Source organism: Drosophila obscura, unplaced genomic scaffold, assembly GCF_018151105.1.
Source record: "Drosophila obscura isolate BZ-5 IFL unplaced genomic scaffold, ASM1815110v1 contig_165, whole genome shotgun sequence".
NCBI lineage: Eukaryota > Metazoa > Arthropoda > Insecta > Diptera > Drosophilidae > Drosophila > Drosophila obscura.
In genome coordinates, this window is record NW_024542752.1 from 1664580 (window position 1) to 1690162 (window position 25583).

A 25583-nucleotide genomic window follows, 5' to 3' on the forward strand; every position below is an offset into this window, starting at 1 on the left:
AAAAAAAAAATATTGCAATGGTAACGTTTTACGAGCCTTAAACAATCCCAAAACAAAAAGATGTTTGATAAATTTCGTATGACTCATTAAATGTAATACGAAATTTGTTGATTATCGTAGATTTATTTAGAATAGGAACATTGGTAGGCGTTCTCTTTCAGATTGGTGGGCACGCCATTTAGAAGGAGATGGAAGATGAGCGAAATGGATCAGAGCGAGCTCGAATATAGTGATGCTGCAACATCATCTAGTATTTACGTGAACAATACAATAGAATTATCAAAAGAAAGATGCAAGCAATAAAGATTTAAAATAAAAATCATTTGTTTTAATTTCAATCATATTGGTCAACAACCATTTTGTTGGCGCCAGAATTTTTCGAGTTTCGAGTGCAAAAGTTGGCGTTGTGCAGCACCAATCTAGTTTTCAGTGTGACCATACTGCCGACATGGTGTGCGGATTTTCTGATAGGTGGCGTTGTGTCGACCAGAGTGTTTTTCATTATTTCATTGATACCGATAGCTGCGTTTCATTATTTCATTGATAGTTTCATTGTTCTTTCATTGATACCGATAACTGCGTTTCATTATTTTATTGATAGTTTCATTGTTCTTTCATTGATACCGATAACTTCTACACAGAGATGTAATTATCAACAGAGCCACCTGACGTTCAAGAAAAAAGCTCATTATGCCCATAACGCGTTTTGAAAAATACTAGAAAACCATAAAAACATCGCTTATCCCGATACTATCTACGAATGTTGCAAGAAAACGAACGAACTAAGAATAAATTAATAAAAAAAAAGAAAAGAAACACCTTATTCAGCAAATTGAACGATAAAAGTCCAACATTAGTTAAACGTGCAACCTGAAACACATCTCCTTTAATGTGACCACATCAGACTATGACATATTTCGACGTATATAGATAGATGTGTTATGTTATATATATGTATATATAAAGAGCAGCAAGAGCAAGAGGAAAGAAAACAACTACACAACACAAACCTGGCAATAGTTTAGTCTTTAAGTGCAACTAGTGCAACAAATTTATGGAATAAATCGAAGAAACACTGCAACCACTGATACAAGAAGCAAAACGACCACCACCAGCACCCCATCCAAAACGGAACGGGGGCAGAAAGTGCGTAGAATAACTAATCAAGAGGTAAACAAAAAACATAGTGAAAAACAAATCAATTTGTATAAAACAGAACAATAACCATATCGTAGCAAAGTGTATTAACATCAAAACATAAAAAAAAAATACATACATACAATACAGCCATGGACTCGGATAACGACAACGATTTCTGTGACAATGTCGACTCGGGCAATGTGTCGTCGGGCGACGATGGTGATGATGATTTTGGCATGGAGGTGGATATGCCCAGCTCAGCAGAGCGTCAAATGGATCCCGATGACTACCAGTACAAGGTGCTAACCACAGACGAGATTGTGCAACATCAGAGGGAGATAATCGATGATGTTAATCTGCTGCTTAAGGTGAGGCGAGGCAACATTTTGTCTGTATGTATATACATATGTGTGTGTGTATGTGTATGTGTGTGTGTGTGTGTGTGATTCCCCCACCTCATCCCATTCTTGCCAGCCAGTCAGCCAGCCAGTCAGCCAGCCAGCAGCCCCATTTGCTGCAGATCATGTAGAAATTGAAGGTCAATCTGGCCCTTTGGTCTTCGGTAGTGGACCAATTCGAATGGGTTCTGTTCTTTCTCTACCCAAGGACAAGGTCGCAGATTGTCATTCCATGTGATACCTGCTAATCCAATTCGGAAATCAATGCATACTGCAATCCAGCTGCAGTCGCACTTCATTCCATTCCGAGTTGTCCCCCTGTACACTTGCAATATTCATTTGGCATCCACATCCGAAAGCCATTCTGTTTACTCTTTGCCCCTGCTTCGACCGATCAGCTGATGTCTGATGAATTTTGGCATTGATTTCGATGGCAATTTGGTATGGACCCAGTTCCTGCTTTTCACCATCATCATCATCATCCTGCTGCTGCCGCTGCTGTTGCTGTTGCCCAACCACTAACACTCGTATCTTTGTTTTGCCTCGTTCTTTGTCTGATTTCTAAATTTTATAGCTGCCCACGACAAAGACACGAATTCTGCTGAATCACTTCAAGTGGGACAGGGAGAAGCTATTGGAGAAATATTTCGATGATAACCCGGAGGACTTCTTCAAATGCGCACATGTCATTAATCCCAACAAGGCCACCGAAGCAGTCCGTCAAAAGGTGAGTTCATGCTCCACCTACTCGAGTTCAATTAACTGACATATATCTAATCTCTATCTCTATCCCTTAGCAGACGACACGTAGCCAGTGCGAAGAGTGCGAAATATGCTTCTCACTGCTGCCGCCAGACGTAAGTTAACCCACCGTCCATAAATGTTCACCGAGCAGCGGCTGGATATGTAGGAGCACAGTCTGGAGGTTTCCCATGAGTCATCCCTTGGCTACAAAGCATGCATGGATGTGTAGATAACGAGAGAAAGTTCATTCATTGGATATATATATATATACATATATATATATATGCATATAATTTAGATCAAGTATTTATGTCTGTCAGTCTGTCTGTCTTGATAAGCGCATAGATCTCAGAGACTATAACTAGCTAGAAAAACCCAATTAATAATGCAACAAGGGTAAATAATATTTAAAAAGTGTTCCATTTCCCGTGACTGACTCCCCTGCCGCTTTCTGTCACTTTCCTGACCAGTGGGTGCCCCCTGGCGGATCGAGCGAGATATAAAAGATTAGGAACGACAGATATAAAGATGGAGTGCAGGATATGGTAGGATATGGGATATATGTAAAGAATATTAGATGACTTAGTGCTCCGATTTGTACCAGCTATTGGCAGAAGCTTCGTTGAACATGATGTCCATGCAAGATACAGAAGATTTAGTAGGACAATTCCAAGAAGCAGACCCAAGATTAAACGTAATCTTTAAATGTTATTATTTGAATTAAATTAATCGAGACGGACAGCATTTTGATAGCTTATCATTGCGATAGGCCAGCAGAGTAGAAACGAATTAAATCAAACAGGAAATGACCCCCCCGAGAGATGGCATGGTCATCGTTAACCAATGTCTCAATCTCTCGCTCTCACTCACACTCACACTCCCAGTATTATGTGTTTCTCTCTGTTTGTCTCGTGTCTCTGTAATGCAGTCCATGACCGGTTTGGAGTGCGGACATCGTTTCTGCTTGATTTGCTGGCGCGAGTATCTGACAACGAAGATCATGACGGAGGGTCTGGGCCAGACCATATCGTGCGCGGCGCACGGCTGTGATATCCTAGTGGACGATGTGACCGTTACCAAATTGGTGCTCGATGCACGGGTGAAAGTCAAATACCAGCAGCTGATCACCAACAGCTTCGTGGAGTGCAACCAACTGCTGAGATGGTGTCCGTCCGCCGATTGTACAAATGCGGTTAAGGTGCCGTATGCGGAGCCGCGCCGTGTCCATTGCAAGTGTGGCCATGTGTTCTGCTTTGCCTGCGGCGAGAACTGGCACGATCCGGTCAAATGCCGCTGGCTTAAGAAGTGGATCAAGAAGTGTGACGATGACTCGGAGACGTCCAACTGGATTGCGGCCAATACCAAAGAGTGTCCCAAGTGCAGTGTGACCATCGAGAAGGATGGCGGCTGCAATCATATGGTGTGCAAGAATCAGAATTGCAAATACGAATTCTGCTGGGTGTGTCTCGGTTCGTGGGAGCCGCACGGCTCCTCCTGGTACAACTGCAATCGCTATGACGAGGACGAGGCCAAAACGGCACGCGATGCCCAGGAGAAGCTGCGCTCATCACTGGCCAGGTGCGCATCATACCCAACGTCATTCATCCCTTCTTCCCACGTATCATTCTCTGTATTCGGTGTATCCCCTTTCAGATATCTACATTACTATAATCGCTACATGAATCACATGCAGTCAATGAAATTCGAGAACAAATTGTATGCGTCTGTGAAGCAGAAGATGGAGGAAATGCAGCAGCACAACATGTCCTGGATTGAGGTATGTACGCGTATGCTACGCAGTGTGTCCCTGGCTGTCCTATAATTGTCCGAATTCTTGTACATTGTTTTTGTTTTGTTTTTATTTATGTCTAGGTTCAATTTCTGAAAAAGGCTGTCGACATACTTTGCCAGTGTCGCCAGACTCTCATGTACACGTACGTGTTTGCGTATTACTTGAAAAAGAACAATCAATCCATGATATTCGAGGATAATCAAAAGGACCTGGAGTCGGCAACAGAGACGTTGTCCGAGTACTTGGAACGTGATATTACATCTGAAAATTTGGCTGATATTAAACAGAAAGTGCAAGATAAATACAGGTAAATATATAAAGACAAACCACCCACCGATCGATCGACCTCTTCACCATCTTCCATGTTCCATTTTGTTTGCAGGTATTGTGAAAAGCGCTGCACTGTACTGCTACATCATGTGCACGAGGGCTATGATAAGGAGTGGTGGGATTATACAGAATGACGAGAGTCATGGATAGATAAAGATAACTAAGCTAAGCCAGCGATGAATCGGACACGAGTGTAAAACAAGCTGAAATACCAAGCGCCAATGCCCCCCCATACCCGTACCCCATTGTAATCACCAATCCCCAAACTGAATCCGATCTAAATTAAAAGTTATCCCCCCGCACCCCACCACTACAACATAAGAAGATTGATAAAATGTAAAACAGAACCAGAGAAAGCAAAAGGCATGCCACGGAGTAGGCAAAACAAAAAAGAATAGGGAAACCAAGTCGCAATTGAGAACAAAAACATTTCAGAATAATTGTTAATGCAGAAAGTTAAAAATTATATTAAATATTAATATAAAAGAGAACTGTACGTACTGTGCGAAGGAGGAGCAGGAGGACATAACTACGGCATGCCGTAATTTTGTTATACCCTTGCAGTTATAACCTTGACGGTCAGCAATCAGGTTTATTATTTGCTGTATTTGTATCCCATAGGGCCCCTCCCCCTACTTCAATTCAATTGCCTCTGCCATGTATCTTCATAGCTCAGCTATGATAGATGATTCTCTGCAAGGGTATAAATCTGTATGTCTATATGGGTGTGTATATATATTGGATATATGTACAAAATCTTTTCATACATCAAATGCGAACAGAAAAAATACAGACCATTGAGGAGGCATGTACACACAGGACACAGATCAATGAAACTCAGACAAGAAATGTAAAAAAAAAAAACCAATCAATCAATCCACGATGCAGCTCACAACCACAAAAAATCAAAGTCACAAATGGATCATCCGCAACACAGCAGCAGCAGCAGTAGCATGCAACATATAATAATTATAGTAAACGAATGAATAATCAACAGTTAAAGCAACTTATTTGATGTTAACCAATTGCAAAAAAACAAGATCTTCATGTTATCCAAGCAAAACAAGAAACCAAAATCGAAAATACAAAAGCAAAATGCAAATGCAACAAAAAAAAAAAACAAAACAAAACATAAAACAAAACAAAAACTTAAACTAGTAAATTTCCATTTCAATGTCCACAGAAGCAAGATACAAGCAATAGAACCTAAAAGAATATGAAAAATGATACAAATGTAAGCCAGGGGAAATATTTATGTAGTTGCCAACTCCCACTTCTTTGTTCCTTAAGCAACCTTTGAGAGGATGCCTTTCTTATCCATTTACCAATCTTCTACCTCTCTAACTCCAACTCCACCCTCCCCCACAATTCATGCGGCTCCATACAAAAATGTGTCTTAGTTTGATTAGTTGTTGTCCTACCCCATCACCTCCCATCTATAAATTTAGTTTGTTTTGCCCCCGCCACACACCATTTTAAATAAACAATTGTGCTTAGCATATATGGAATGGAAATGTTTCATTCAACTCAAATCAAATCAAATCAAAGCTACTTCGGCAGCTGTGCAGTAAATTAATCAAATCAATCGGGTACGACAGGAATGGCCAGGAATGGATAACCTTTGCCCCTGGAATGGGACTGGAACCACAGACCACATGCAGATGATTGATATATTTCGAGAGCACATGCAACTACATAAATATGAAATATTTAAAAAGTGTGTATAGCCAAGATACACATACCTATACAAACATACATATATGGCGAGGTTTAATCTACTCATGTCAATGGCCGTGAATCGCTGTACATAATGCAGATTTGTCCATGGTTTCCAATTCCCACAAACCCCCCACCCACCACCACAAACACACACACGCTTCAGGACTCGGCCCGGCTGGAACACGATCCTTTAATCAACATTTCCCCTTATTTCAGCCATTCTCAGCTATTCTCACAACAGAAGCAAAATAGTAATTATAAATAAAAACAATCACAAGAAAGTGGAAAAGAAAAACACTCATTTATTGATGTAAAAAGTTTAAAGTTGTTCGAATTACAAAATGCAAAAAAACCCCGACAAAAACGGAATACAAATATATTAAAAAAAAAGAAACAAAAACAAAAACACAAAAAAAAAACCAAAAAACAATTGTAAAAATATGAGAAACTATGTATGTATAATTAAAGATGAAATGTTGCAAAAATTAGTGAAAATAAAAATTCAAAAAAAATACATTTGAACTCCTCTGTTTATCCCTAGACTTTTTTGTAGGCGTCGGTTTTTCTCGGTTCCTGACAGTCGCACTCGACAAAACAAATCAAGTGAACTATTTATTTTTCCATATATATACGTTTGAAAACGACCGCCAAACTCCATTAATCGTACAAAAATATCGATATTAATCGCTCTCAAATCGTGGTGGCTTTTCAAAATTTGCTCTCTTTTCAGAGGTGAGCGTTTTCGTGGTGACTTTTCGTGGTGTGAGAAACATGTTCTTAACGGGAACGCATAAGGAATGAAGATTCATTGTTGCGTCATTCCATACGCGTTCCCGTAAGATACATTTGATTTGTATGGGAAAAAATTCAGCAACATGTGGAAATGAAGAGGCAGCATTGTTGTGCAACTTTGGCACGGGATGAGCAACAATCTGCATACCTTGGGAAAAATGGATATTATGGACTTCAGATTTTGTTTGTAATTTTTGGCTCCAATTAATGCAGAAACTACTCAGTCTCTGTTTTGAAAGATATTAACGAAAATTTTCAGCTCACGAGCTCCAATAATAGGTAGCAGAACCGGGATAAATGTATTTATAAAACACAAACATGTGCATATATAGGTAAAAAACATATGTTTCAATGGAGCTTGGAACAAAACATTTAACATCTATTAAAAGAAATAAGGTATACAAAAGCCCATACGCATAGAAGAAACTTGGTTGACCAGCAACACTGACGTCACATTTAGTCAACATTTACGTTTTATGCTTTGGCCGTTTTTGTTTGAACCCTATTATCTAAACAATCCTATTAAAAATAGTTCTGAAAACTAGCCAATCCTAAACAAAATTCATTGAGGAATTCGATAAAATAATTTGTTTAGGGCTGAGAGGGCCAACTATCTAGTAATATTAAACTGAATATCAAAATTGACGAATTTCATATCACAAAATATCACGGTATGGCAGCCCGCAGCAACTACGAATTGCACGAGTCTGGCAACGCCACAAAACGACGACAAATTCGTTTTATGCTGTTTTTGTTTGAACCTTAATATGTAAATAATCCAATAAAAAGGACTTCTGAAAACTTGCCAATCTTGTAGAAAATTTATGTATCTATCGGATAAAATTATTTGTTTAGGGCTGAGAGTCCCAGCTAGCTAGTAATTTTAACCGGAATATCAAATTCAAGGAATATCAACGTTGAATGTTTTGAAAAAAACAATCGATACTATCGTAATAGTATCGGGCCCAAATAATTATTAAAAAACCATTGAAACCTTTTAGGAACTTGTCCATTGTAAAAATTAGATGCCACCTGTCGATTTGTTTACAAATGTGACTTCGTATTTTATAGCAGCCAATCCAAACATATCAAGTAGCTCGATACTATCATGATAGTCGCAATACCGTCGATAGTAGAGGCTATCAGTAAAATATCGATACTATCGATAGTGCCATCGATGGTTTGACACCTCTAATTGACACCAAAATATTAATTTAAAAGCCGATTTACGACGATGATAAACGCTTAGATTGATTATTTGACCCACTAAATAATCTATTGGGTGGTTGATCATCGAAAACGAACGTGCCACGCCCCTTAAAGAGAAGGAAAACAGCCGTAAAAGCATCAAGAGGAGTGGAGGAGACCTGGAGGAGAGATGACGATGACCGCCTCGGACAAGTACACGTACCAGCGGGCAGTCCTATGTCTGGCCCGAGTGCTGGCTGGGATCCAGCCCACGCCGTGGGAGAAGGTTAGTGACAGATGCCGCCCCCCAGTCCCAATGCCATTCAGTTGAAAAGTCGATTTTCGGTTCATCTTTTTGCACTGACCTTGAAGTGCGACCAAAACAGACATGCGTGTGTGTGTGTGTGTGTGTCACTGGGGATGGGGGGTGGGGTATGCCATTACCGACAGCTCGTTGGATAAAGTAAACGACGAAAACAGAAACTAAAACTGACCTTTGTCCATGGACTACCCACAGGTGCAGACATTGTTCCGTTATTGCCCGCAGGAGAATGCCGCGGGCGTCTTCTGCCTGGACACCAGGGCCCAGGATGCGGTCATTGCGCTGGGCATATACTTTCTGGAGAGTGGCTGCCAGCACGAGTCACAGATAGTGCCCTATCTGCTGCGGCTGGCCAAGTGCCTGCCGAAGGCGGTCTGGATCGATGATGCGAGGAGCAGCAAGATCGAACGTAACGTTTACCCAGCGTTAGCGCGAGAGAAGAGAGTTAAATAATTGGCCAATTGGTTATTATATTTGTAACAGGTGTGCGCATCCCGTCGGCCGAAAAGTTCAGCTTCTGCCTGAACACCCTGCTGTCGGACATTGCCGCCAAGTGCCCGGATTCGCGCGAGGAGATCATACTCAATCAGGTGGAGACGCTGGGCGCTTTGACCAACATTGTCAAGTCCAGCAGGGACAGCAGCTCGGCACCGCCACCGATTATACTTTGCAAGGCCACGGTGCCGCTGCTATTTGGACTGGCCCGTTCGATGGGCCGTTATGCCAGCAATGATCCACCGCTGCTGTGCCGCATCTTTCCGCCAGAGCTGCTGCCCATCCAGCGGGTGGGTGGGCGTGACGGCACCGCCAGCAGCAGTGCCAGCGGCACCTGTGGCGGCTCCTTTAGCAGCAGCGAGCGCCTGGCTGCCACTGCCAACCATCAGTTTCGACCGATAATACCCCGCTCGATGTCCGGCAGCCTGGCCGCGCACCAACACCACCACCAGCTCTATGACGATAACCGGCAGCGACACCTGGGCTATGGCTTCTACAGTAACGCCAGCAATGCCAACAATAGCAAGCAGAAGCCATCCCTGAACAGCTATTGCTCGGTGCCGTACGATCCGCGGACGCACTTCTTCACGCGCTACGGCTCCAGCTTTAATCAGTTCCCCAATATGCGGGTATGCGAATCGCCAACGAAGGGCGGTCCTCGGCCCCTGTATCGAGTGCCGCCGTTTCCCATCCAGCATCTGCAGACGATATTCGCGGTATCCAAGAAGCTGCTGACCAAGGATACGCTGGAGCATCTGGACGAGCAGGCCAGCGATATATTCTCGCTGCACCAGATTAAGGGATATTGCTACAAGAGCTTCTCGGAGACACTCAATCTGGTGCTGGTGACGTTGCTGCGCGAGCTGTTGCAGCATCAGGTGGATTTGCCCACACCCTTCACCAAGGATGTGCAGGAGTTTGTGAAGCGGCTCTTCCTCAACGGCCAGACAGAGCTGCAGAATAAGCAGCAGGACCAGGAGCGTGAGCGGCGCGAAGAGAACGGCATTGCCGTTGTCAACAAATACAAGGTCAATGTGATGGCCAATGCCGCCTGTGTGGATCTCCTTGTCTGGGCCATACGCGATGAGACGGGTAAGCACAAATATCCATTCAATATACACCGCCGCGCCGTCTGGCTGCAGCTATGGCAATGGCGGCCTATGCAGCTGCCTCTTTTGTGCCCTTTCAGGTTTCAATAGATTTAGAGAGCAATCAGATCAGATCAGAACAGATGAGATGAGATGTGCAGAGAAGAAGCGAAGAAAGAGGGTCTTAAAAGGTGTCGTTAAAGGAAAGGAATGATTCAACATAAAGAAGGAAGGTTAGCGTTTGAAGCTGATTGATTGCAACCACAATAAAAATATACAAACAATAATGTTATATGCTTCAGGGCTGAGACTGAGACCCACATCGCATATGGGCTCTAAAATGTGCCTTCTTCTTGGTTTCCTTTTTTGAAAGGACTTTTTGAATTTGCAAAGCACTCGAATAATAACAAAAAAGAAACAATTCTTATTGGCTAGACTCGCGCTGTGCGCTCGTCATGCACACGACATGTATTTTGTTTTCTTTATTTTTTATTTTTTGTCCGGCAAGCCAATCATGGATAGATGGTAGTTAGGTTTCTTTTTGAGGGGTTTCCGTGTCTTTCTCTGCAAGGCTAAAACCAAAGATTATGTACCGTGCCCCCTCCTCTCTCTCTCTCTCTTGCGCTCTCTTCCTCGCTCTCTGTTTCTGCCTGTCTTTCTCTCTCTCTTTCTTTCTTTTCATTTTGGTTTAGTTAATTTTCGTTGATTTTTCGGTTTTTGGTTTTAATTTATTTTTGATGGTGGTTTTTTGTGTGCGCCCCCCCTTGCCCCCCCCGGAATATCATGGAATACAAAATACTCGTATTATTTATTTATTATTTAGTTGATGTCGACTATACGGTGCCATCCCTGCAGAATGGCTTGCAATTTTTATTGAAGAAAGGTCAAGAGCAAAATGCGTTTGTTTTTTTTTGTTTTTTAGTTTTTGTTTATTTTTTGTACCCTCCCAGCAAGGGATTTATTTAATTTGAATTGTGTTGCATTTCGAGAACCTTTTTTGTTGTTGGTTATTTTGTTTTTGGTTGGTTTCTTGCGTTGTTTGCATTACTTGCCGCCGCCTGGCCTTGCCTCCCCGATCCGCAATCCACCATCCTATGCTGCATGCTGCCCCGCCCTATCCTGTCCTTACTCCTTGAGTTTTTCAAATTAGTTTTTAGAGAAATGAGACGAAATAGATTACTAATATTTATATGCTCACACAGAGGCGGACAAACTATGCGGACGGCTGTCACAGAAGCTGAATCTCGTGCTCAGCCACAAGATCGTGATGGATCACATGCCCCTGCTGATGGTCTGCCTGGAGGGCCTGGGCAAAGCTGGCACAGAAATTTCCCAATATAGCCGGAACATCGATATCGTATTTGCGTGACTTTCTGGTGGACCCCAGCCCCATACTGGGCAAACTGCATGCCCATGCCATGCAGTCGTTGGCGCTCCAAAAGAAGGAGAAAGAGCTGACGCCATTCAAGATTGTGGTGCAGCATTCGGATTCGCGTGCTGTGGTCGATATTCTAAACGATAATCAGAAGCATGCGGCTGCGGCTGGGGGCCCCGGCGCCAGTGGACGCAGCGGGCATGTGGCCTTTGAGGCGCTTCGTGATGCAGCCATTGAGAATCTATCGATTGCGCTGCGTGCAGCACACACACTGGATCAGTTTTGTGTGCCCGCTTTGGTGGCCAATGTGTCCAATCGTTTGTTTACCGCCGAGAAGCATGAAAGGTATTTCTGTTTTTCTGTATTTTCTATGCCACCCCCCATGACCCACCCATTCATTTGCTTGTTTACCTTTTTGTTGCAGCGAATCAAATTTGGTTAGCCTGAATATCATCGTGATGCTGGGCCATGTGGCCGTTGCACTGAAGGACACCTCCAAGACGACACAGAACATACTGCAGTTCTTCATTCAGCGCTTCTGCAAGGTGCCATCGGAGCAGAATGCCCTGATTGTCGACCAGCTGGGCTGCATGATCATCTCACAGTGCGAGACGCATGTCTTCGATGAGATCATGAAGATGTTCTCCCGGGTGACAGTGCAATCGGCCTCGCTGGCCTACACCTCAGATCCGGAGCATCGCAAGCAGTTCCATCATGTCTCCGATGCGGTGGTGAATGCCCTGGGAAATATTGCTGCCAATATACAGGGCGATGCGGAGATGCTGGAGCTATTGGGCAAGCTGCTGGAGCTGTTCGTGCAGATTGGATTGGATGGTGAGCGCTCCTACGACAATACGCCGGGTGCCCAGAAGGCCAGCTCACGGGCTGGTAATCTGGGCATGCTAATACCGGTGATTGCGGTACTGGTGCGTCGCCTGCCGCCAATTAAGAATCCACGCCAGCGGCTGCACAAGCTCTTCAAGGACTTTTGGGCCTACTGTGTCGTTATGGGCTTTACCAATGCCCGTTTATGGCCAGCCGATTGGTATCAGGGTGTACAGCAGATTGCGGCCAAATCGCCGCTACTCATCTCACAAACGGCCCACAAATCGGATATGCGCGAGCTCAACTATACGCTGGCCATTAAAAGCGATTCAGTGAACGAGCTGCGCAGCCAGATACTGATGCTGCTCGAGCACTCATCGGACAATGTGGCGACGGCCATCAATAAGCTGACATTTGCCCAGTGCACATACCTGCTGAGTGTCTACTGGCTGGAGATGCTGCGCGTCGAGAATGCCGATGAGCCCAGTCTGGAGCCCATTATGAGCTATCTGTGTGACACGGCACTGCAGCGGGATAAAACGGGCATCTGGCAGTGTGTTAAATGGTAATTGCCAGCTCCTTCTTTTATTGATTTTACTTTTGCTCATTTTACACTCCTCTCTCTCTCTGCAGCGTCGCCGATCAGGTGTTTGAAAAGTTTCGCAATGTTCTGTACGCCCACGATGAGATACGTGAGAAGGTGCTCGAGTCGCAGGCAACGCTGCTGCTTGTCTACTTCAATCACATACACAAGCAAATCCAACTGGTGGCCGATCAGTATCTGTCACAGCTGGTGGATCGCTTCCCCCACCTGCTGTGGAATCGTCGGGTGCTCTGGTGCATGCTGGACATACTGCAGCTGCTGGCCTACTCGCTGACCCTCGATCCGAATGAGGAGACGCCCACGCTGCGTGTGGTATCCACACCATATACGCTGCAGCTGATGGACTCGCTGCCGGCGAGGGAGCTGCGGCTGAAGGACTTTGCCGATCGCTGTCAGGGCATTGTGAATGAGGCGATGAAATGGGCGCCACGCTCGACGCGTTCCCACCTGCAGGAGTATCCCAATCAGATACCCACACCGGTGCTGGCCCACCACAGCGGCCTGGCGTTGGCCATTGATTCGGTGGTCAATAGCAGCTACCTCCATCCGGGCAATGCCCTGGGCACGCTCAGCAAGCGGCCCAGCTGCGTCAATTCGGACACGCCCCGATTCGTGTCGGTTCTGTGCTTGCGTAGCAAGTACGCGGGCGAAATCAGCGGCCTGCTGTCGGTGCTCAGTGAGCAGGACAAGGCCGGACTGGCCGAGCGTCTGGTCAGCGATGTGTGGGAGGCGTGCCGGGATAAGAGCGATGCCCGTCACCGGGGCGCCCTGTGGCGAGCCACCGCCTACCTCATCATCTGTGCGGAGGTGGATCGCAAGCTGTTGCATGCCGTCGCCAGTTCGCAGCTGGAACTGTTCACGGAGTCCGTCATGGAGACGGCCGTCGAGTGCTGGCAGTGGGTGCTGACCGCACGGCAGGATCTCGAGCTGTGCTTCATCCAGGAGATGGTCAGTGCCTGGCAGACGACCTTCGAGAAGCGCATGGGTCTGTTTGCCCTCGAAAAGGAGGTGACCCATCCGTTGGCCGCCTTCGAGGGCTGCAAGCTCGTCAGCAGCCCCATCCTGATTGCACCGCATCTGATTTGGCTGCAGCTGCTGTCGGAGATGGTGGACACGGCCAAGTACTGTAACCGGGACAAGGTGGAGATGTTCTGCCTGCTGCTGCACCGCTGCCTGCCCATTCTGAAGAGCAGTCGACAGAACCGGCAGGTGGCCACCGTCGGCTGTCGCTTCAAGCTGCTGCAATGCGGCCTCTCGCTGCTGCAGGGCAACACCATACCCAAGTCGCTGGCCCGGAACATATTGCGCGAGCGAATCTACTCAAATGCCCTCGACTACTTCTGCGGCCCGCCCACCTGCCCCATACAGAGCAGGGACCAGCTGCTGGACGACATACTCATTCTGCTCAAGTTCTGGCAGACGATGCGCAGCGAGAAGAAGCATTTGGTCACCTCCGAGGTGGGGGACTATGACATGGCGGCGGCCAATGCATCGGGCAGCTCCAATCAAATGCTGGGCGTCAAGGCCAATCCAGAGACGGCATCGCTGATCAGCGGTGGGCCCGACTACTCGATGCGTTCGATGAGCGCCTCCGGCAATGTGACGGGCGGCAGCAGCGGCTGGTACAACACCATACCGCACTCAACGTCAACGCTATCGAAGCGCTCGAATCGATCCAAGCGGCTGCAGTACCAGAAGGACTCCTACGACAAGGACTACATGAAGAAGCGCAATCTGATACTCGAGCTGCTGGCCGTCGAACTGGAGTTTCTCATCACCTGGTACAATCCCAATTGTCTGCCCGATCTGATAGTGCCTGGCGAGGAGCAGATCACCGAATGGCGCAATCGTCCGTACAAGGCGAACGTGTGGCGTGACTATGCCCGCCTTGCCTGGTGCTACAATCCATCGCTGGCCGTCTTTCTGCCGCAACGTATCAAGAATGCCGAAATCATTGACGAGGAGGTCTCCCGCCTGGTCTGCTCCGATCCGATTGCCGTCTGTCATATACCGGAGGCCCTCAAGTATTTGTGCACCACCAAGAATCTGCTGCAAGAGAGTCCCGATCTGGTGTACATACTCTCCTGGTCGCCCGTTACCCCCATCCAGGCATTATCGTACTTCTCGCGGCAGTATCCATCGCATCCGCTCACCGCACAGTATGCGGTCAAGTCGCTATCATCGTTCCCCGCCGAATCGGTGCTGCCGTATATACCCCAACTGGTGCAGGCGCTGCGACACGACACCATGGGCTATGTGGTGGAATTCATTAAGAATATATCGAAGCGTTCGCAGATCGTGGCACACCAGCTCATCTGGAATATGCAAACGAATATGTATATGGACGAGGATCAAATGCATCGCGATCCCAATCTGTATGAGGCACTGGATTTGCTCTCACAGAACATCATTGCCTCGTTCTCGGGCGCCGCCAAGCGCTTCTATGAGCGTGAATTTGATTTCTTTGGAAAAATTACAGCCGTCTCGGGTGAGATACGTTCCTTTGCCAAGGGCATTGAGCGTAAGAATGCCTGTTTGGCGGCCCTTAGCCGTATTAAGGTGCAGTCCGGCTGTTATCTGCCTTCAAATCCAGAGGCCATGGTGCTGGACATTGATTACAGCAGCGGCACACCCATGCAGAGTGCCGCCAAGGCGCCGTATTTAGCACGTTTTCGTGTCTATAGGTGCGGCATCACGGAACTGGAGACACGTGCCATGGAGGTCTCCAATAACCCGGTAAGTTTCACTCGCTCTCAAACGCTCTCACTCGTTTCTTATGTGTTGTTGTTGTTTGTTGAACAGAACTCGCAGGAGGATGCCAAAATAACGCTGGGCGTTGAGTCGTGGCAGGCGGCCATCTTTAAGGTGGGCGACGATGTGCGTCAGGATATGCTGGCGCTTCAGGTGATCACCATATTCAAGAATATCTTCCAACAAGTTGGCCTCGATCTGTTTCTGTTCCCCTATCGCGTCGTGGCCACAGCTCCAGGCGTAAGTAGACACCTCCTCCTGCCTCGTACTCCTAAATGCTAATTTTTCCCGTGCCACCTTACTTATCTCCTCAGTGCGGCGTGATCGAATGCGTGCCGAATGCCAAGTCACGCGATCAATTGGGCAGGCAAACAGACTCGGGGCTATCCGAGTACTTCCAGCATCAGTATGGCGATGAGAGCTCCAAGGAGTTTCAGGCGGCGCGTGCAAATTTTGTTAAATCGATGGCCGCCTACTCGCTGATTGGGTATCTGCTGCAGATCAAGGATCGCCACAATGGCAACATTATGATCGACAAGGATGGCCACATCATACACATTGGTAAGCAACAAAGGGAAAAAAGAAGAAGAGAGAGAGAGAGAATCTCCCAGGGGGACGCATTGACTGATTGTCTTGTGTGTTTGCTTTAGATTTTGGCTTCATGTTCGAATCATCGCCCGGTGGCAATATCGGCTTTGAGCCCGACATGAAGCTCACCGATGAGATGGTTATGATAATGGGCGGCAAAATGGATTCGCCCGCCTTCAAATGGTTCTGTGAGCTATGCGTACAGGCCTTTCTAGCGGTGCGCCCCTACCAGGATGCGATTGTGTCGCTCGTCTCGCTGATGCTCGATACGGGTCTGCCCTGCTTCCGGGGCCAGACAATCAATCTGCTTAAGCAGCGATTTGTGGCCACCAAGAATAATAAGGAGGCCGCCGCCCATATGCTGTCCGTCATACGAAACTCTTATCAGAATTTCCGCACGCGTACCTATGACATGATCCAGTACTATCAGAATCAGATACCCTATTAGATGTGGTTACGGTTCCTGCTGTCGTCCTGTGGTATGATGTTTCTTTTGTTTCTCTCCAAAACAAAACAAAACAAAAACAACAACAAAAAGTGTATTGAATTATGTATTTTGTTTTATTTTTCTATGTATTTTTCTTAACCTAAATATCAATTTATTTCTGTATTCCCCCGCTCCCCCGCTCCCATCGCCCTTATGATAGTAATTATTAAGGTGTTGCAAGTTTTTCGAAGTATTTACGATGCATATATTAAATCAATTATAGGGCAATATGTTGTTCAATGTATCTGTTACCTACATATATATATATACTAATATACATAACATATACACAACAAACCAAACCAATATACACCATTAAAGTATATACTACTTAAACATATATTTATGCATATGCATATATGTATTTATATGTAAATGTATTTAATGTTATACATACTACGTTATGTGTCGCCGCCAGTTGGTGGTGTCGAACGGCAACGGAACGAACACACGAATAATTCCATTATACGAAAGATATTCAATGTATTCGTATTGTATTCATTTTATTTAATCGATCGGACAGAGGCATTATTGAAATATACACAAAAGAGTCATTTTGTTTGTTAATAACCAGACATCTCGTTGGCATTTAATCATACATAAGTAAATATTTATTTATAAAACCTACAACTCCTGGAACAGGTGCACCTCCTCTACGTTCTCGGGCGGGGAAATATGATAGTACTGTTCCTTCCGCTTGCTAGATCCAATTATTCCCGCTAACTTTGGATGACATATTTAAACTATTTAATGTACCGCTACTGCAGTGCGATAAATTGTATCGAAATTGCATGCGATAAGTCTATTAGGGCTGCCAGATCAGTTCAAAGCGAATTTGTAATGAAACGGGTCACAAAAATCCTGGTGTGACAGCCCACAGCAACTACGAATTGCACGAGTCTGGCAACGCCACCAACAACGACGTCACATCTCTAGGAGAAATTATGGAGAAAGCTATGGCGATGAATATCGCCTATCTCTGGGGCGCAGGCGCAGCGGGGTTTTCAAATATGGAACTGAGCAATTTATTTTCAAGCAATGGAATTGAAAATGGTCCATTCTATCCATACTTACTTCTGTTCTAAAAAGAAATTAATGCCATTATTAAGGTAAACTTATATATTTATTTATTTTTCAGCGAGAAAATAATGAGAAAATATTGGGAAAATGGATATTATAGAAATATGGTATACAAAAGTCCATACGCATGGAAGATACTTGGTTGACCAGCAACAATGACGTCACATTTAGTCAACATTTACGTTTTATGCTTTGGCCGTTTTTTTTAAACCTTTTTATGTAAGCAATGCAATAAAAAGGACTTCTGACAACTAACCAATCTTGTAGAAAATTGATCTATCGGATAAAATTATTTGTTTAGGGTTGAGAGGGCCAACTAGCTAGTAATGTTAGACTGAATATCAAAGTTATGGAGTACAATTTCAATCAGTAGAATAGAACGTTATCCCATTGTCGACCTGGGGGCTATTGAATATTTCCCCGAAATTTATGTAACCTTAACATATTTTACGCATTACAGGTGAATGGTATCGGTGGTCATTTTTGTTTTGTCAGTAAAGAGGAGGATGGAGCTACAAGGAGCATTTACAAACAGTATTATTTTCCGCGCTTTAACAAAGGGTGCTACGCTTTTTAAATAGAGGGGTGTTAAGTGGGTTAAGTCTCGATTGATCGCCGGACTGGCCTGGTTTTTTTATGGTATGGAATTTCTCGAAACTGAAATGGTATTTAATGGTATTTTTATTTTGGCCGGATGGTATTTTTTATCGTTATCGGTCACGCTGTGTGGAAGAGTCGTGACAATTTACGCACGAACGGAGGCATATCCTCCTCCTTAGAGCTGTCAAGCGATTGATAGCTGAGCCATTGAATGTTAAAAAAAAACAATCGATACTATCGTAAAAGTATCGGGCTCAAATAATTATTAAAAAACCATTGAAATCTTTCAGATACTTGTCCATTGTAAAAATTAGATGCCATCTGTCGATTTGTTTACATATTTGTCTTCGCATTTTAGAGCAGCCAATTCAAATATATCAGAAGTGCAACAACTGTAGCTCGATACTATCATGATAGTCGCAAAACCGTCGATAGTAGCGGATAGCAGCAAAACATCGATACTATCGATAGTGCCCTCGATGGTTCGAGACCTCTACTCCTCCTAACTACAACCAAACCAATTTAGTAAATGTATTTGTTAGTCAATATCGAGAACAGTCGCACGCGCGGCGCATAATTATTTTTTCGTTTAGTGAAAGTGTAAGTAGTTGTGCCCGTGCTCCATGTTGTTGGTGTTGTTGCAGCGGCAGCAGCGCCTCTCTGTGCACAATACACACACCACACGGACACGGGGCCGCCGCCATATTAAAATGGCAAAAAAGTTAGTCGTCGTCGGCATTCGATAAATAATCACACTCTCCAACAAAACACACGCATACATTTACGAATCGAAAAGCGAATAAAAACGAATAATCCGCACATACTAAATGGAAAATAGGGAGAACTAAAAAAAAAAAACGCCAAGTACAAAGTGCCAAAAAAAATACTGATGTATATTTATATATGTAGTTACATATGTATGTATTGTACAACGTGAACAGCGCGAGAGACGCACGCGTTGCAAGTAAAAGTAATTAGAACAAGAAGCCTGTACAAAGCAGTGAAGAGGAGGGGAAGAAGGTAGCAAAAGTGCCAATGAATAACCATATGCAGCATTTTGTTTTTTTCCAATTTTTTTTCGGTATTTTCCTGGATTTTTTCTCGCGTTAGGAGCAGGGAAAAAGTATATGCGGAAGCAAGGTGTAGCAAATGGAAAAAAAAGTCAGCAGAGCAGCGGCCGCGGCCTCTCTCTGCCCTCTGCGTGTGTGTGTGTGTTTCTGTGTGCGCGCGCGTGCCTATGTGTGTGTGTGCGTGAGCGGCTGCTAAAAGAAAGCAGTACAAAAAATTTAAACGAAAAGAAATGTAGGAAAAATGTATATACCTAAAAATGAATAATCGCATTTTAACAATTTATATATTTTTTTAAATAAATACAAATTCGGGGCGCTCGCAAATGTGTGGCTGTGTGTGTGTTCGCTCTGCTCTGTTCTCTCTATCTTTTTCACCCCATTCGTGGGCCTGCATATGTGTGTGTGTGACTGCTTTACTTATGTTAATTATAAAAAAATAAAAAAATTATTTAAGTAGAAGTTCTGTGAAGTGGGGAGAGTGTTTTGTAAGCAGTGCAAATTCGGTACAAAATTCTACACGAAAATGGGAATCGCGTTACACAAGCGCTCCCGCTGCCGAAACTAAACTCTCCTCTCTCCCTGCCCATGCCCTACCCTCCCCCTTCCTTGTGGTGATAGGTGAACAAGTGTACGTGAGTGTCGCGTGTCCCCCGCCTATTTTGTGTGTGTGTGTGTGCGACGGACTTCAATGGTTTTTTTTTTTTCGAGTGCTTCAAAAATTGAATGAATAAATAAATACTACATGAAATTGTTGCAAACGAAAAACAACAAACAAACACACGGACAGAGGCGGCACACACAATCCGCTCCGCGCCGAAAGCGTACGAACATAAAACTGCAATTGACGACGTTGCTGCCTGCGCTGACGCTGACGTCGCAGTCGCTGCACAGTGGAACAAAGTCAGGTGAGTAGAAGCGCCAGGAGTGCTTAGTAATCAGGTGTTTGAGTGTGTGTGGAAGGAATCGGTGTTCCGCGGTGTCTTATCTTTGGTCAGTGCTGTATGCTGTTGACAATTCCGATTTTGACCAGATGTTTACAACGCAGAGGTTCCATGTGGTTCCACTCCACTCCAAAAATACAAGTGCAAGTAGCAAGTAGTATGTAGTAGTAGTTCGTGTGTAGATATGTAGGTTGGAACTGCCAAATTGGAGCACTATATCATATAGGATGGAAAACCCAAAGAAACCCGTAACATCCACCATATGACCGATCAACATACAAGACACGGGAGAGGGTTCTGTCGTCCGTTGAAAGATCTATGTAGGACAGTGTGGCTGGAACGGTGTAATCCAAGCAATTAATAATGTCCAACTCTTTATAGTTGATCCGCTAATCGGATTCATTGCATGTGACCCAAGTAGATAATCCAAATGATCTCTAATTGGCTTACAACAGCCGTGAACTCTCCCCCACTCTCCACACAATTCTCACACAATGAAGTGGCAAAGAATATCCGCGTTTCCAATGCGGGTTGCCTTTGCCAATGGTTTTGATTTGTTTTCTTCATTCCGATTGTACATAATATATTAAGCCTTATTTATGAGACTTGTCAAGTGATATTCAATCAGATATGTATCTTTGAAATTGTGGATTTCACAGACTTCATCCCCGAGATGCTTACTTTTCGGATATATAGTAATTTATATGGGATCAAAATCCTAATATTCTCTCTCCAAAGGTTGACAAAAAAAAAAAAACGACAGCGGAATGGAATTTTCTGTGCCCGCGAGGATTACTCATGCGTTTCAAGGGGATATGGAGACGAAGGAGGAGGTGTTGGGCTTTTTCTAGTGGTTTGAGGCCCCGTCGTACGAGTAATTGATGATATTTATTTCTGACCCACTATGCCGCCTGTGACAGTGTCCGAGAGTCGACGGTTGCACGCCGGCAATGCGCGACGATGCTTCCATAATGAACCGCACGGCGCGCCGGTCTAAAGGAATTTAAATTAAATAAAATTAAATTTGTGCGAAAATTCTTTTTGTCGCGTTGGCTTTGATTGTTGTTGTTGTTGTTATTGTGTTGGCTGGTGGGACACCCTCATCATTATTCTGATTGCAAAGTGCAATGTGTGGATTGAAAGTGACATTGAAAATGACTCTAAGACACAGACCCCACAAAGAAAAAAGAAAATGACAAGAATAGGAATAGGAATCGGACACATACATTTTACTTTGGATGAAGAATCCCTTGAAGTCCAACTCCAAGCCCTACAGATTTGTGCAGCCAAAGAACCCCGAAAAAGTTCCCTTAAAATGGCAGAAGAATCGCTTGAGAATCGAAAAGGAGATCCTCGATAAACAAATACAATAGGTGTACAATAGATATTGTCTAGATATAATCTATTAGATGGAAGACAGAACAAATAAACTCCCATTCTGGCTTTATTTAAAGTCACGCGTGAAATTTGATGCCTGTCCACAGAGGCATTATTTGATAACAAATAAAGGCAAAATGCCATAGAAGGAAGGAGGACCTACTTACTGCATGAAGGCAATGCATTAATGGGATGAGAGAGAGACAGAGAGAGCTCAGGGACAAGCAAACCCACGCCCACGCCATACCCATACACATATGAAGTCATGCCAAAAGGTTGAATGCCAGAGTTGTCAACTTCCTGTGTCGGCACACAGACACGTGTGCACACACGGTTAAAGAGAGAGAGCGAGCGAGCAGGATTGGAGACGGAGAGGGTGGAAGGAAAGCCGAAGAGCATGGCCTGGCAACCTATTACCGAATTATTTAAAACAGGTTTCTTTCTGGCTCTGCTTTTCTTCCACACAGCTGTTTGTATCCTAACCAATACCAAGATGAGCATGTATTTCTATGTGTGTGTGTGTCGTTTCGTTGGCAACACTTTTTCCTGCAAAGGCTGCGCGTGCCAGAGTTGTCCTTCGCCTGCGCGTGACATTCCGATACTTTGTACACAATTTTATCGATTACCGCATAGCGGAGCCAGCAGCAGCAGCAGCTGGTGGGGCAGCACCTGGCATTTAATAAAGATATGTATATACATACATACATACCTATGTACAAATATGTACATACAATGTATGTCTAAAAGCAATAATCTGGTTATTTTTATATACCCATTCATCCCAATATTTCTTCTTTCTGTGGCGGCAGTGTTGGTAGAGCAACAACTTTAAGGATTTCTGTCGGTTCTTCGACTGACCCACGATGAGGCAGGCGGATTCCCTATGCCACAGCATGGCGCACTAGTTGCGCCCCCAATGCAGCAGCAGCAGCAGTGGTGCCCGAATGCCAGCAGCAGCATTCCGCTTAGTTACAGTCAAAGCTGGTTGATGCCTAGCTTGCTGCGGCGTCCTTGCTGTAGTTCTGTGCTCCGTTTTCCCCCCTTTTATTTCGGGTACTCTCGGTGCTTCCTCTCTTCCAATTTGCACTGCTTCGTTGTCGTCGTCATCGTCATTTTCGTTCTCGATTCAATTGCGTCGCGTTCTCTGTCAGCAGCGGGGGGGTTCCAAAATTAATGCGATGATTTTTCCTGCTACACAAATTTCGCTGTGTCTATGACGTTGTCGGGTTTTCCGCAACTTTTCACACAAACATTTTGCAAATTTATGCGCGTGTGTGTGTGTGTCTCGTTTTCCTGTGCTGCAATCAGCTGTTGTTGAGGCAGGAGCGGAGCCGCAGCAGCAGGAGCTTACATAATTGTCTGTGTGTGTGTCACGTGTGTCTTTTCGGGTTGCACGGCAAGTCCGTGTGGGTGTGGGCCATCTACGGTGTTTGTGCATGTGCCTGTTCTTTTAACGCTATTATGCCTCTGAACTCTGCTGACTAACGGGGCATTACTTCATCCAAAGAGAGTGCAGAAGTGTTGTCACGTGGTTAAAGGCAGGCAGAACAGCTGAAATAAAAATTGCACTGCTTTACACATTTAAAGTGGTACACTGCTTGTCAAAGGATTTACTTGGAGAATAAAGTAAATTTTTTTATTTTGTAAAGCTTACTACAGTTAAACGGGACCTCAAGTGTGTATGCAATTTACTGGATTCAATAATAATTGTCGAATAGGAATATAATATTAAAAAATAATTCAACTCCATCTGGAGGGGAAATATAAAAACTGCTTTTTTTAAGTTGTAGAGTTTTTCTGTTGGTGAGTGTTGTTCTGGTGTGTGTTATTTCTTTCTATTTTTGTTCTGTGAAATCGAATCAGTGAAATGAGTAACTATCGGATGGAACCACAAACACCAAACCCACAGGATTCACAACATATTAACGCCGCGTAAGTTGGAATGGGGGCAGTACAATTCGGGAGTGAGAGATTAGACAAATAAGGCTTAACAGCTGAGCCCGTGACGATGGATAACACCCAATCAGCTGACACTGATCGGGGGCGGGGAAAGGAACCGAAAAGAAAACCCCCCTTAAACCCCCTTCATTCCACCAAAAAGTGTGTAATCTATGAACGATTCTATCGCTATCTACTGATAGAATTAGCCTGGTATTTCTTTGTGTGTGTATTCGTTTTCGAAACAAAAGAAGTACAAAAATATAAAGATTTAAAACTCCGCTACTCATTCCATACGATAAGATTGTGATTATGACTTCTTTGTTGCTTAATATACTTAATATAATATGTACATATGTATGTAAGTATGTACTTAACGTATAAATACATATATTCTATGTACTACATACATTTATTTCCATGACATGACGTAGTTTTACCTTCTTTGTTCGTGGATTTCTTGCCTAGCTCTTGCATTTTTCAAATAAGTTGAGACATTCGGTTTTGGGTGTGATTCTGAACGAGTGTGAGTCTGTCACTTTTTGGAATGAGTTAAACATTTGAGGACAATTGAGTTGGCGGCAAATTAAACGCAAAACTAGCGTAACTTGCAAACAGTTTTAGCTAGCCGCTAAATCCGGTGGCTAGTCAATTGTCTAATCATTTTCCATGATGTTCATATGACTGATGAAGTGGACATATTTTATCAACACCTGTTTTTTTTTTTTTTGCATTATGTTTCCAGGTGTCGAGTGAACTGATTGTTCGAGTGGTGCAGTAGGAAGAACTGTGTAGCTCTGGTCTACTATTTCCATTATTCGGTTCGAATGGGTTTGTTTTTTAAGGTGGTTTAATACCATTCCATATTTAGATCGTTGAGAATGTTCAGCAAGTGCAACACAGGCTTGGGAAGCAGCTCATTTTACAATTGAAACGCGGGGTGGGGTAAAAGCAGAAGCACTCTTAATAGTTCACATTAAAAACAGTTAACTGCCAAGAAGCAGTTGATTCATCAAAGAAGTGGTGACGTGAATCATTTTACAAGTGCGAATATGTAGTGGATAAGCAGTCCAAGGGGTAATATCCAAGAAGCAGTGAACCACTAACTTTCCTTCGAGAAGCACCACAAACAAACAAAATCAATAGTAATTTTATTTCAAATGATTTTTTGTTTGTTGTTGCCCTCTTCTTTCTATCTTCATCTCTCTCTCTCTCTTCATTTCTTCTTTTTGCACAATTCAGAAATTCGGAGTTATATGCCACAATTTGTTTTCATTGACGTATTTTCGCTATCCCCCCAGTCGCCCCACTGTCTCTCATGGTGAAATTATACCGAAATGAATGTTTACCGAAATTCAATCATACAATAGATGGAAAAATAAGAATGAGAAGGAGAACAAAAAATGGGAAAACACGCAAAGGATTCTTGCACTTCTCCTTCTCTTGTGCTGAGTTGATTGGGGCGCGTGTATCAATAAATAAAGCAACTAAAAATACGTGTGAGAAGCACGCGAAAATAGCCGGCGAGAAGAGTTGAATATGCCAAGAGGGAAATGCGGGAAAAGAGTGGTGGTGGGGTGGGGTGTGGTGGGGTAGAGGTGTGGGGCCCGAGGAATTCGTGACGTGCGGTAAAGAAGCAGCTTTTGTTGCTGCGGGGGCGAGAACCCATTGGACCCGGCCCCCTTTTGCCTAAAAATAAAACCATATTGGCGACAAACAGATATTGGGGGGCTAACACCATGAAAGAGTGGGTAGAAGGTATAGGTACATATTTACATACATATATGTATATATATACAAATATAGTATATACATATGTATATGGCTCCGTTTTAAATTCAATTAAAATCGAAATCGAAAAACTAACGTGAAATTGAACTGCCAAAAGTAAATGAAATGGTACAGGCACACAATACATAATTAATGGCGGTGGAAGGGG

General features: G+C 44.2%; 3 protein-coding genes across 6 annotated transcripts in view; all 3 read left to right on the top strand.

Annotated features, from left to right (window-relative positions):
- Nucleotides 1-744: 744 nt before the first annotated feature.
- Nucleotides 745-4833, top strand: LOC111072422 (E3 ubiquitin-protein ligase ariadne-1). 3 transcript variants are annotated; one of them, XM_022364271.2, is made up of 8 exons: nucleotides 745-1170; nucleotides 1236-1508; nucleotides 2113-2265; nucleotides 2336-2395; nucleotides 3211-3860; nucleotides 3936-4059; nucleotides 4155-4381; nucleotides 4457-4833. In XM_022364271.2, exons 2-8 carry the CDS (start codon nucleotides 1290-1292, stop codon nucleotides 4536-4538), a joined length of 1515 nt encoding a protein of 504 aa, XP_022219963.2. In that variant the 5' UTR covers nucleotides 745-1170; nucleotides 1236-1289; the 3' UTR covers nucleotides 4539-4833. The 3 variants fall into 3 exon arrangements, with proteins under 3 accessions (XP_022219963.2, XP_022219964.2, XP_022219962.2); XM_022364272.2 differs by having other exon boundaries at nucleotides 1288-1508; nucleotides 2339-2395; XM_022364270.2 differs by having other exon boundaries at nucleotides 746-1170; nucleotides 1288-1508.
- Nucleotides 4834-8091: 3258 nt separating this feature from the next.
- On the top strand, nucleotides 8092-16968 carry LOC111072420 (phosphatidylinositol 4-kinase alpha). The gene is given in 11 exon segments (XM_022364267.2): nucleotides 8092-8389; nucleotides 8621-8834; nucleotides 8909-10012; nucleotides 10832-10891; nucleotides 11211-11320; nucleotides 11322-11728; nucleotides 11808-12773; nucleotides 12842-15548; nucleotides 15615-15803; nucleotides 15878-16124; nucleotides 16214-16968. Coding segments are annotated over 11 exon segments (6486 nt in total). The 5' UTR covers nucleotides 8092-8293; the 3' UTR covers nucleotides 16600-16968.
- Nucleotides 16969-18828: 1860 nt separating this feature from the next.
- The window catches only part of LOC111072462 (protein kinase shaggy), a 59692-nt gene continuing 52937 nt past the window's right edge, over nucleotides 18829-25583 (top strand). For both annotated transcript variants that reach the window (XM_022364361.2, XM_022364362.2), the window contains exon 1: nucleotides 18829-18918. The gene's annotated coding sequence lies outside the window, so the exon portion shown is untranslated. The remainder of the gene's footprint in view (nucleotides 18919-25583) is intronic.

What these genes read in the sequence shown, in the direction of transcription:
- LOC111072422 (XM_022364271.2), top strand. Translation starts at nt 1,290, where the DNA reads ATGGACTCGGATAACGACAACGATTTCTGTGACAATGTCGACTCGGGC. An exon ending in CCGAAGCAGTCCGTCAAAAG is followed by an intron (nt 2,266 to 2,335) that starts GTGAGTTCATGC and finishes TCTATCCCTTAG; the next exon opens with CAGACGACACGTAGCCAGTG. An exon ending in ACAACATGTCCTGGATTGAG is followed by an intron (nt 4,060 to 4,154) that starts GTATGTACGCGT and finishes ATTTATGTCTAG; the next exon opens with GTTCAATTTCTGAAAAAGGC.